Genomic DNA, 12,091 nt, shown 5'->3' with positions numbered 1-12,091 from the left:
TGTCCTTCATTTTGTTTCTATCCCACATGAGTACCACCTTGATTTACTCAGAAAGCATTTATATGCCTGCCAGTCTAGCCTAATGAAAGAAATACTGCGATTTTCTTCTTCTTGTGTACCCTATTTTTGACATTGTAGCAGCTTCCTTCTCAACTCCTACTATAATCTGAATTAATCAGCTCACCTCACCACCTAGTACTAGCGATGAGAAAGTTTACTACTTCTGAGATGCACGGATGCTGCTCCCTACATCAATACATCAAGTCACATGCACTGAGCCATTGTCAGTGAAGAAAGGTAACACCTGGGAGTGAACAAGTCGATAGAAGGCCCTTGCCCCCCTTAAATGTGGGCAGATTTTGGGCATGACTGAGAAGAGACATATTTGGCTCTCTGGAAACCAGAAAGCCAAATATTCCCAAGCACAAGTAATGCAGTGCCCTTTTGTGGCAGCTATTGGAATTACACATGTATGAGACCCCAGATTTGCAGATCACAAGTTCCAGTCTCTCTGTGGCAGCAGTCTCTACTCCTCTGGTCACCTCTTCAGCACTCTCACTCTTTACTTGCAACGTGCTTGTTGCTGGCTGTAGGAGAAAGCAAAAGAGAGAATTTGTCTTGACCTCCCCTTATACTGAATATTTGGCAGAACACACGACCAGCTCCTCTCTCCTGGGATCTGGAGCATTTCAGGCAGATGCCTGGACTTGCTTACACCCCTCCTCCAGCCTGTACCCTCACCACATGGCCAAACCTGGCTGCAAATCCACTCTGTGGAAGGAGAAGCAGCCTCACTAGAGCAGACCTGCAAACAACCATGCTCTGTGATTGTCTCAGTAACAGGGTACTGCTCTCTGCTGGGCAGCTGAGTTAACAGCTTGTCAAGCAAAAGCGAAACAACCAGAGGGCAGAGCACTGCCAAATCACAGGGCTATGGCATCACAGTTAGCAGCCATCTTCCTCCACAAGCAAGTCCATTTTGTTCATTAAAATGCAGGGAGCAAATAAGATTGAGTCTTGCTATCTGCCAGAACAAGGTAGTTTAGGCCAGATCACACTAGGGACTACTCACAATCATAAACTCTTGCCAGGGATCTCTGGAGCGGGGAGACCTGTCACTTTGGCTCGTTTGTACAGTTCTTCAGTGCACAGTTCTTCTGCTCCCTCGTGTTTGCGCTTCGGAGAAGCCTGGTCTGCCTGTGACAGCCTCACTGCTGTAGAGGAAGAAGAGTCACTGCAATGTTTCCCCTGCCTTTAGATCTCTTCACAAGTACATCCTAGCCCGACCTGCTACAGAGCTGAGAGGAAGAAGTGTACTCAAGCACAGAGAGAAGCTGCCACAGCCTCCCCGAAAACTTTTGAAAAAACTTTGTTGAAAGCAGAATAATTAAGTCTCCCAGAACAAACACAAGTGTATATCCTCTGATGGAGGACAGCTTCATTATACCCGATTAGCCCTACAGCGAGCTGCACTTCTCCCTTAAGTGGCTGCATATGATCCCATACAGGCAATAAAAGATTCACTTTAATGAACTCCTATTCTTCAGCTCTTTTAGGAATGAAGGCTCACCGGGGACTTCTGAAGAAAGTCTAAAGGAAGGTGAATGATCTATGTTTTCTTAACTACACACCCTCTTCTTACTAGAAAAGGTTCTCCCTCTCTTGCTCGTAGCCTTTAAGCTGACATGAAAATATCTCAGAAGCACACAAATAGCTCCAACTCACCTGTACTGGTGCTGCAGCCCTGCCCTGAAGCTGAGTCCGCGACCGGGCCGCTGAGATCTTCCACACATGAAGGGACGGATGCCAGTAAACCTAGAGAAAGACAAGAGGATCATCATTAAGAAACAAACAGGGGTGGGAAAAGCCTCTTCCACAGGAACACCTTAGTGATCACCAACCAGCACATCCATATCCCAAAGCAGGATGAGCTCAGAGCTGTGCTCACCCAGTGCTGGCCACAGGTGGACACTGTGATTTAGCAGCGTGTTTATCTAGGACACTTTGGTGAGGTTTTTTCCAAAGTGAAGATGGGACCATTGGTGGCATTGTGATGGTGCCATGCCATCATAGAATGGTTTGGGTTGGAAGGGACCTTAAAGATCATCCAGTTCCAACCCCTCTGCATCAGCAGGGACACCTTCCACTAGACCAGGTTGCTCAAAGCCTCATCCAACCTGGCCTTGAACACTTCCAGGGAGGAGCATCCACAGCTTCTCTGGGCAACCTGTTCCAGTGTCTGACCACCCTCACAGTGAAGAATTTCTTCCTAATATCTAATCTAAACCTACCCTCTCAAAACTAACCAAACCTCACTCTTACCTGTCCAAGAGCTCAAAGGAGCTCTCCCTGGAAACTGACTGAGCAGATTTGGCAGGGTCTGCTTACTCTTGGAAGGACCAGCCAGAGAGACAAGTGCTATCTATTTTAAATCATGACCTCTCCTCCCAGCATTTTATCTCCCATGAAAGACAAAAGCTTTTGCCATTGTTGGTACTTACAGAGCCCCCTGTAGCGTGACAGTTGCTGGTAAATCTGCTTCATTCGTTCGATGTTCAGTCGGCTGGTCTCTGCATGGTTCACCATGGGTTTGGGGTAGTCTACCCCGATGATGCACTTGGCTGCCTTCTGCACAGACTCTGGGGCATTCCATGGTTCGTAGATATATCGTGAGGGGAAGCCCTTTAGTTTGGGCAGATACCTCCTGCAACACAAGTATAAAGATGACATCACTTACAAGTGCAGCAACGCAGCATTCACAATGCACAGAAAGCGCTACGCACCTTTAATCATAGAATCATAGAATGGTTTGGGTTGGAAGGGACCTTAAAGCTCATCCAGTTCCAACCCCCCTGCCATCAGCAGGGACACCTTCCACTAGACCAGGTTGCTCAAAGCCTCATCCAGCCTGGCCTTCAACACTTCCAGGGAGGGGGCATCCACAACTTCCTTGGGCAACCTGTTCCAGTGTCTCACCACCCTCACAGTGAAAAACTTCTTCCTAATATCTCATCTAAACCTCTCCTCTTTCAGCTTAAACCCATTTCCCCTTGTTTTGTCATTAACTGCCCTTATGAAAAGTCCCTCCCCAGCTTTCTTGTAGGCCCCCTTCAGGTATTGGAAGGCTGCTATAAGATCTCTCCGGAGCCTTAAGCTACTGAGCAACTCACAGATCAAACAAAAAAGAATCTCCAGTCACATCACTTACTTGACGTAGTCACCACTGGGGTCTGTGCGACGTCCGAAGCCCACGGGGCAGTAGCAGTGGAAGAACTGCTGGAAGAATGCACTGCACGAAAGCCACATCCAGCTGCCTGCATTTATGCTGAAATCTGCATCCAGCAACAGTTCGTCAAATACCTGCACAGCAAGTGGAGGAAAAGGCACTGAGAGTTTCCCCAGCCAGGACTTTGGGCCAGGAGGACATAAGATGCTATTTCAAACGGCAGGCGCTGAGCTGTGAGAACAGCTCCTAGGAACCAGAGCAGTAGCAAAGAGGCGATCTGCTGGCTGAAGCCAGTTGGCCGGTCAATATATCTCACTTCCTGATGCTTTCACACAGGGAGGCACTCTCTGCTCATGCTGATAAAGTGCTGGCTTATCTCTCATGCAGCTACAGACTAAATCACTACCTAGTGTTGCAGCAAGCCTTGGGGATTGATCCGAACATTGGAGGCGTAACAAGTGCAAAGCACCAACCGTGGGAAGCAGGCAGATGCTGCACAGAACAAGCACCAAAGCAAGAAGGAAGAACCCCCCTGAAGGTCCCAGAGCACGCTGCCACCGAGAGGCAGGCAGGTTTCAGCAGTAACTCGCTCACATCCATGCTGCTTTTAGCATCAGACCCTCTGACACACTTCCAGCTATGCTCTGGTTTGTCAGCTTTGTGACAAGACGCCCCTGCCTCCACTTTTTGCGTAGGGCAGTGTGTACACCGGATAGGTTCAAGCTGTCTGTCCCTTCAGATGGCCCAAAAGGAGAGTCTTTTACCTCTTTCCTTGAGAGACTCTAGAATCAGATTTCACAGTCATGGAGCGTTCCCTGACCGGCACGGTGATGGATTATAAAATGAGGAGAAAGGTCCAGTTATAAAGTGACATTGAACTTTCAAAGAAAACAGATGGATTGAGAGAACTTCTACAAAAAAATTTAAAAAGCCCCTAAAACCCCAGTCTGTATTTACCAGTGGGTGCCAGTAACATTTAGTTATGGTTATGGGAGACTCTGGACACTGTTAGAGCCTCATGGTAGAAGGAGGCAGAAAGAAGTCAGGCTCTCGGCCTGCTAGCAAATCCTCTCTTCCACGTAACTTTACTATGCAAAGCAACAGCCATACCTCTGTGTGCTCATCCTTGCAGCGAGTGCCAGAGAAACTTTTGTTTTCCTTATAGCCTCCTGCAAGCCTCTGGAAGTGCCAGACTCACCTTGACTCCTGACTCCCAGCTGATCCAGAGGTCACCCCTGGTCAGAAAGCAGGCCACAGCGTGCCTGGCCAGATGGTGGATCCACCCTTCCTGCCTCAGTTGGGTCATGATTGCATCGATCCAAGGGAAGCCTGTCTTCCCCTCTGCCCACTTTGCCAAGGCTTCAGGGTTCCTGTCCCAGGGGATTTGGATGCAGATGGGGTTCCCCTCCATGCGATCAAACTTTGGGTTGTTTGTGGCTGGTGGAACCCCCCCGCCACAGAAGCTGTCCGTACAGAGAGAGGGGGGGCGTGCTGTTCCGCTTCACCTGTGGAGAAGGGAACAAGGGTACTCACAAGCAGGGGAGGACTGGATTCCCTAAGTTGAGCTGTAGGCCACCCATGCATTTATACACAATTCCCACGTCAGTTACTGACAAGCCTCATAAGGGAGCTCAATTCAAGATCATCCTTTACCGGAAATCCCAGGTAGGAAAGTTAGAGTGCTGCTTTTAGCTCACTCGGTACACTGAGAAGAGACCTGGACAACCCAAAACTAACAGCAAGAAGCTCTCCACAGCTCCTGACACAAGAGTCCAGGCTGAAGAACAGGCTATCAGCAGACTGAAGGTCTGCTTCATTATATATAGGAGGATCACCATCCCTCACCCAAGAGCTTCTTCTGTAGTAGCAACAAGCTTAGCCCAACTGTCAAACACAGGGGAGGCAATGGCAACTTTTGCAATTGTTTTGGCACGAAACCAGCATCATGCTACACTCAAAATCAATCTGGTCTCCAGATGAGAGGGGCTTTTTATAAGGGCAGTCAGTGATAGAATAAGGGAAAATGGCTTTAAACTGGAAGAGGGCAGGTTTAGATTAGATATTAGGAAGAAATCATTTCCTGTGAGGTTGGCGAGACACTGGCCCAGGTTGCCCAGAGAAGTTGTGGCTGCTCCTCCCTGGAAGTGTTGAAGGCCAGGCTGGATGAGGCTTTGAGCAACCTGGTCTAGTGGAAGGTGTCCCTGCTGATGGCAGGGGGGCTGGAACTGGATGAGCTTTAAGGTCCCTTCCAACCCAAACTATTTTATGATTCTATGAACCTTTTTGTCTTACCTTCTTATAGAGCTCCCAGAGGCGATAGTAAAACAAGCGGCAGGACAAGCAGCCAAAACGCAGGTAGGGACTGAGTCCTGTAGGGCTGGCCAGCAACGAGTTGGCGTTCATCCTTGGTCTTTCGTAGTTTGCGACCCATGCCTAGACACATTCAGGAGAAATGAGCAAAAAACCTCCCAAATTTGCTAAGGGCAGACCTCTGTGCGGGTGGCAAAGCCACTCAGATCTGCCAGAACACTCTCTTCTGTTCAGTTCCAACCACTGCTGGGAGAGATCTCAAGTGGCCAAACCCAACCTCACATCCCATTCAAGAAATGCAAAAACTTTGCTCCAGGATTTAAACCATTTGCTCATTTTGGCCAAGAAAAGGACCAGGTTTGCTTTGTACGCAGGAACCAATAACTGTGAGAGCTCCTAGGGACATAGGCTACCATCACTGTTTATGTGCAACCACGCCTATCTCATTTCACACATCAACCAGGAAAATCTGGGTAAATTCAGACCTTTTTGTCAAGTATTACGTTGACCATTTATTCCCCATTCAGCACAAGAATTTATGCTTTAATCCCTACAACTGCCACTAAGCTGTCCAGCATTAAAAAGACACAAACTGTTTAAAATTGAGTCACGTGTCTGCAACGGGTGACCTTTCATTACTTTGAAATGACTTGTGTTGTGCACTGTAAAGAACACATGCCCTGTAGAAGAAATCCAGTGTTTCAGCAAGGGGCTAAAGGAATGCCAGCCAGCCAGACAACACACTAACAGCCCGCTGTACAAGGGGAAGGTGTTCTTTTGCGAGCATGTACTCACACTAATACTTCAGATAAAGAGAAAGGAGATGGTGTGCAGTGTGTAGGAGGGACCGAGCAACTTACAGGAGAGTTTCCAAGTTTGCACTCCTCTAAAGGAAATGGAGGGGTAAAAGCAAGGGAAAGAATCCTACGTGCTTCAAACAGCAGCACAACTAATATTCAGCTCTACTTCTTTAGGTCTGAGGAAGCCCAGCAGCTCTCTGCTCCACACACAACCCAAGATCACAGGACCACAATGCCAAACATGCCTGCCAGAGGTGAACGCTGTGACCACTGCTAGGAGAGCAGGGAAACAGGGCCATGGCCAATGTTCAACATTCTTCATTTGGAGGCACAGCCTGCAGGATCTGCCACTTAAACAACAGGAGTTACCTTTCTTTCCAAGTGTTTATCCAGCCGTGCCAAGGCTTCTGTCTCCCCTCCTTGCCAAACTGCAGGGGCAAGACCGTCTGTAGGAAAGCCTGAGGGAAAAGAACTTTGTAAGATTTGAAGCCACACCTAGACCAAGGGTATAGATGGGATTAAGCATTAATAACAGCAAGATACAACATACTGCAGTTGCCTAACGTGGCTCACTTGCTGCTCTAGTCCTTCTACAGCAGACAAATCGTGTAGAACACAGGGAGAGCCTGCTCATGACACTGCAGTACAAGGGTCTCTCCCTGCAATGCTTCAGGCAGCCTTCTGGGGGACTTTTCCCGTGGCTCACACACCAGCACTCTCTCTTATGTGTCAGCACTACTCAGAGCTCTGCTCCAAAGGCCAGAGCAGCTGGCAAAGGAACATCTGCTCCATAGCTCTGCCTTAAAAAATACCTTACCATGTACACCAGCAGCTCACTGGATAGCCTGGCTGCTCCTGGTGAGGCTCCTATTCTGCTCAAAGCTGGTGCTGGGCACTGAATTAGTGCTGAAGAACCGATACAAAAGGGGAAGCAATAATGCAAATTGCCCTGCACTGCTCTGGGCTGACAGAGAAGCCTCCCCTGGCAGCAAGCAGAGCAGTGGAAGCTTGCAGGCAGTCTCACATTAAGCCAGACAATAAAGGAAGCAGATCCACCCAGGACTGCAACCCTTAGGAGAGTCCTGTTGTGAAGCCCCCTGCTTTTACACGACTGCTGAAACTGTGCCTTTATAAAGCTGGTGTGGAGCCTACAGGCACTCTTGGGGACAGTATTCTGCACTAATCCTTTCTTCCCTTGCATTTAGATTCACTTCCCTGATGCAGACCTTGCATTCCTCATGCCTCAGCTCTCTATTAATCCTGCTTCCCCAAGAAAAATACAGGACTGTAAGGCACAGCAGGACGAGTGAAGAAGTTTCTGTAGTATCTTCTGTCTTACTAAGCTCCCAAACTGGTGCTGCTTGGCGCTAATTGAATGAAATGCTCTAAGCCTAGTTACACAGTTAGTTTACCTCTTCAGCTCTGTTACACAATGAGTCAGAGATGGCAGTAGGAGGAGAGCAGCTGGTGAGGACAGGAGACACTGATACACTGGTTACGTGCTCAGTATAGCAGAGAAGGACAGATGCAGAGCGTTTCAGAGCAATGCTAAAGGGGATGCTGGGCACCAACAGCAGCGCAAGCGACAGCAGCCTGTCTCACAAAGTCCAGCACTCCCTGAAAACTTGAGGCTGCTTTTATGACTAAGGGCAGCCCAGGTCAGATGGGAACACCAGAGTGGTCCTGGGCACATGCCAGCCATCAGAAACAGAATCACCAGATCCCCTTTCAGCTGGCAGTTAACTCTTGCCTTCACTCTCAACACATACCCAGCTCTTCCAGGGATGGGACCCCATACACATCATCGTGGTTCTCCTGGATGTCCACTTTACACGCCTCCATTTGCTGGCTTGTTACAGTGCTCACCGGTTTCTTTGGGAGCTCCATACGGCTAATGATGGCCTGGAAGCGCTTGTAGGTCAGGGGTGGCTTGTGGCCATTCAGCTCAATTATTCTGGAGACAAAATAAGCAAGGTGAAACAACACAGACCTGAATACCATGGGGGAGACAAGGAAATGATAGCCAAACTGCATCCTGCTACCTCTGCTCAGGATAGCCTGTCACTTGGGATATAGAAATCCTTACACATCTACCTTCCACTTGATGCATCCCTCAAAGGGATATTAAAAACAAACCCCCCAAAACACACCAGAAAACAAACCCTCACATATTAATTCATCTCCGTGGGGAAAAAACCCCAAACAGCTCCAGCTGCGTCAGGCTTAGCATCACATCTCTCTCACAGAGCTCCTCATCAGCCCCCTCTATGAAACCTCAATCTGATTACTGCCTTTCTGTCTCTTCAAGATGACAAATCCCAGACCTGCATCTGTTCCCCTGACACTTTATGATATCCTAAGCTGATTCTGACCTTACTTCCTCCCCATCTGACACAGAAAGTCCCAGCCTGTTAGCGACCCCTCCTCCACCTATCGCAGGCGAGACAAATCCCACTTTGCGTCACTCCTCCCTCCCCATAATTAGAGGAATCACCATCCTCCCCCACGCCACAAGGTCACGAGAAGATCTGTCTCATGCTATTCACCTCTGTCAGATCACCCTACGGAACAGACAGCCATGGCTCCCCATTCCTCCACTTCACTAAGCATCCACAGCCTGCTAGGGCCATGCAGTCTTATTTTTCCTGGGACAGAGAGTTTTGAGAAGCTCCCTGGATAAAATAAGCTTCCCCAGGATGAAAGATGCCATTTTTAACCCCCTTCTCCTGCAGGGAGAGGAAGGAGTTAACAGCAAAGCAGACAGCACAGGGATCACCAGCATTACATAAAGTGGAGGCAGCCAACCCCACAGCTCACACAGGAGCTGCAGCAGAGCAGCCTTCCCCACCCATTACAGTCAACAACTTATGCAAGGGGCTGGGCTTAAAGCCCAGTGTTTCAGCGGATGCCTTGTGCCTTCCCTTCCCCCTCGAAGCTGCACGTGTAGCGAGGAGGAGCGACATGCTGACCCAGGGCCTTCCCCGTCCTCACGTGTGCCCTGCCAGGGAGGGAGGAGGCCTTCCAGCAGGCAGCACACTGGCAGGGATGAACAATGAAGCTTCCTGCTGTTTCCTCCCATTTTTCTCCTTGTATGTGACCAAAATCAGGAATAAACTTCTTAACACCAATGTAGTCATAAGAAGCAGGCATTCCGGATGCGCAGGGATTGTTCCACCTATCATGCATGCCAGGTGCTGGAGGCAAACAGGTTTTAACTACACAAGATATACATATTCATTATATTTCCATAATATTATTATCATATTTAAATAAGTCTATGAGGGGCTTCTCTGAGGGTCTTTGGTGGTCTCTTACTGGTTTCCGGTGGTTGTAGGGCTCTCATTTGCAGTCTGTTGTTACCATGCAGAACCTGCCTCCACCTCCCTCCAGCCCTTAGGCAAAACCCAACAGCAAGAGAACTCCTCACAGCTCCTCTTTATCAGCGAGGGAGTTGGGCTATGGGTCCTTGGACACATCCCACAGCTCCTCTTATCAGCAAAGGAGTCAGTCTTGGGACGATTGCAGTCAACCAAAATGTTTGAGACAAATCATCTGTTCTGCTGCTCCACTTTCTTATCTTTTCCGTCCGGCCTGTGCTAATATTCTCAGGAGAAATAGGCTCCTTGTTACTTACTCAAGGCTAAACTACGGATGTCCCAATATAAAGATAAAGAGTTTTACATATTTTCTAGCAGTAAGTTGTAAAGATGAGGAGAAAAAGACAGTAATGAAGAGGACAGGGGAGGGATGGCGATCAGGACACGTGCAGTGCGAGGCCATGAACATGATGAGGGTGTGGGCACAGCCACCCCCCCAAGCGAGCGTACCCAGGGGAGCCTCACAGGGAACACTCTGTCCTGTCCCCTCACACCAGGGCTGATCTCCTCGGCTTTCTCACACATGCTTTTCAGCCACTGTCTCTGCATACCACCCCAGAGACACCGAGAGATCACAAACGCTGGTGAATATTACCCACCACTATCTTCTCTGAGCACTGGGGGCCCCCAAACAAGAGCGACCAGAGATCCACAGAAAATCAGCACTGCTGCTGGAAAAGAAGGGAGGCATTTCCAGTCACAGCACTCTAGAAGGGCTCACTTGTTTCCAGAGGAGTTCAGAGCTTGGAAGAGAAAACGTGACCAAGCTGCACACAGTGTTTGCCCTGAGGTGCCTGGGATGGAGGCGGGGAAGCCACTTCTTTAATGCTGTCTCTTTTTTCAGTCCTCTTCCACAGATCTGCAGCTCAGTCCGAGATCCACACTATTACATCACGTCCCAGATCCACAGCTAAAACTTTTGTGAGCAGACAGCTACTTGGAGCAAATCACTGTGACTTGCAGGTGGATGCCAGTGTCTGTATTTGGCATCTTCAAGAATGTGAAGTTATCTAGTACAGCTCCTAAATTCCTCAACAGTTATTGGATCTGGGACACAAATCTCTAGGACCTCTAGAGACAGGACTAGGGCAAGTTGCACATTTCACAGCACCTGACACTGGCATCATGCAATAAAATTGCAACCTTTCATAAAACTGCCATGAAAAGAAGTATCAAATATTGAGTAGTGTACAATACTGGATATTATATGATATGTACTGGGTACTGCAGTGCTGTTCAGCCTTCTGTACAAAGATTTGTACAGGAAGCCCCCCAAGCAGGAGTCCTTTCCCTCCTCCTACTGTGCTTCTAACCCAGGCAGTGCAATCTCACAGGACTTTCCCTGATGACAGAGAAAGGGAGGTCCCTCCTGAGGATTTAATACTCCCATTTAATCTGTCTCCCCCAGCGCAACTCACAGACCAAACATGGCAGTTATCCTCCTAGTTTTCTTGAAGCAGAAGAGAGAACAGCAGAATCACTATATTCATCCTATGAAACCTAACCTTTCTGGTGTTGAGGAGCAGACACAAAACCAGCTGTGCTACCAGACTAGCAATATACTGCCAAGCACTATCTGAGAGAAGTTATGAGGGTCTTGTGACTGTCAGTCATGCTTCACCTCAAGAAAGCAGGCAACCAAAACCTCAGCAAACGTAGTTTGGGTGCTGCTAGGATCATAAGGTATCCTACAGTCAGTCACCTGTGACAGCAGAGTGACTACAGTCTTTGAATGCACACCCTCCTCACAGGTCTCAGCTTCTGACTCACATCTCCAGGGCACTGCCCCATCGGGATGGCTACTGGGCTGGGGAAAGTTGTTCACCTCAAAAACCTGCCACCTGAAACCGCTTACAAATGAGAGAGCCCAGTTCTGGCGAGGGACTGGATGTGCTCCCCTCTGCTTCCTTACGTGAGGAAGAGCTGGCTGCCAGCACTCAGCAAGCAGGCTGCTCAACAATGCACCCCACCACCGATTCATGCAGGCTATTTAGTCACCTCGCCAGCTTATGCAAGCTCTGATCTAAATCCTTGCTCCAGAGAGCTTTTTTAGGGCTGCAAATACATAAGGCAAGCGGTATTTCTAGGGATTCAAAGCGGAGATGGAGAGATAACCAACAGATATTCCATACAACAGGCACTGGACAAAGAATTCAACTTCTGTAGAATCACAGACACGAGTAGATGAAAGAGGAAGAATTGTCTTGATGACAGGCTAAGTACTGGCACAGGGGGAAAACACCTTACACCACAGCACCACACGAGACAGACAAGGATAATGAGATCTGGCAGGCAGAAGTTTGACTTAACCTTCTTAGATGGAAATCTGGAGCACCTCTGCTCTGAGGACAGGCTGAGAGAGTTGGGGCTGTTCAGGC

At 48.7% G+C, this 12,091-nt stretch overlaps 1 protein-coding gene across 1 annotated transcript in view; it reads right to left on the bottom strand.

The window, feature by feature from the left end:
• Positions 1-314: 314 nt before the first annotated feature.
• The window catches only part of LOC104531002 (cryptochrome-2-like), a gene marked incomplete at its 5' end in the record, with an annotated part of 19,760 nt that continues 7,983 nt past the window's right edge, over positions 315-12,091 (bottom strand). The window contains 10 exon segments of the mRNA XM_010175774.2: positions 315-587; positions 1,073-1,214; positions 1,726-1,815; positions 2,502-2,704; positions 3,209-3,360; positions 4,425-4,677; positions 4,679-4,731; positions 5,519-5,659; positions 6,706-6,794; positions 8,106-8,290. Of these exon segments, the coding sequence (XP_010174076.2) occupies positions 1,075-1,214; positions 1,726-1,815; positions 2,502-2,704; positions 3,209-3,360; positions 4,425-4,677; positions 4,679-4,731; positions 5,519-5,659; positions 6,706-6,794; positions 8,106-8,290 (1,306 nt within the window).

Source organism: Antrostomus carolinensis, unplaced genomic scaffold, assembly GCF_000700745.2.
Source record: "Antrostomus carolinensis isolate BGI_N321 unplaced genomic scaffold, ASM70074v2 scaffold34160, whole genome shotgun sequence".
NCBI classification, from domain to species: Eukaryota; Metazoa; Chordata; class Aves; order Caprimulgiformes; family Caprimulgidae; genus Antrostomus; species Antrostomus carolinensis.
Note: the sequence above shows the minus strand (reverse complement) of the source record. Positions and strands in the feature narration are given on the sequence as shown.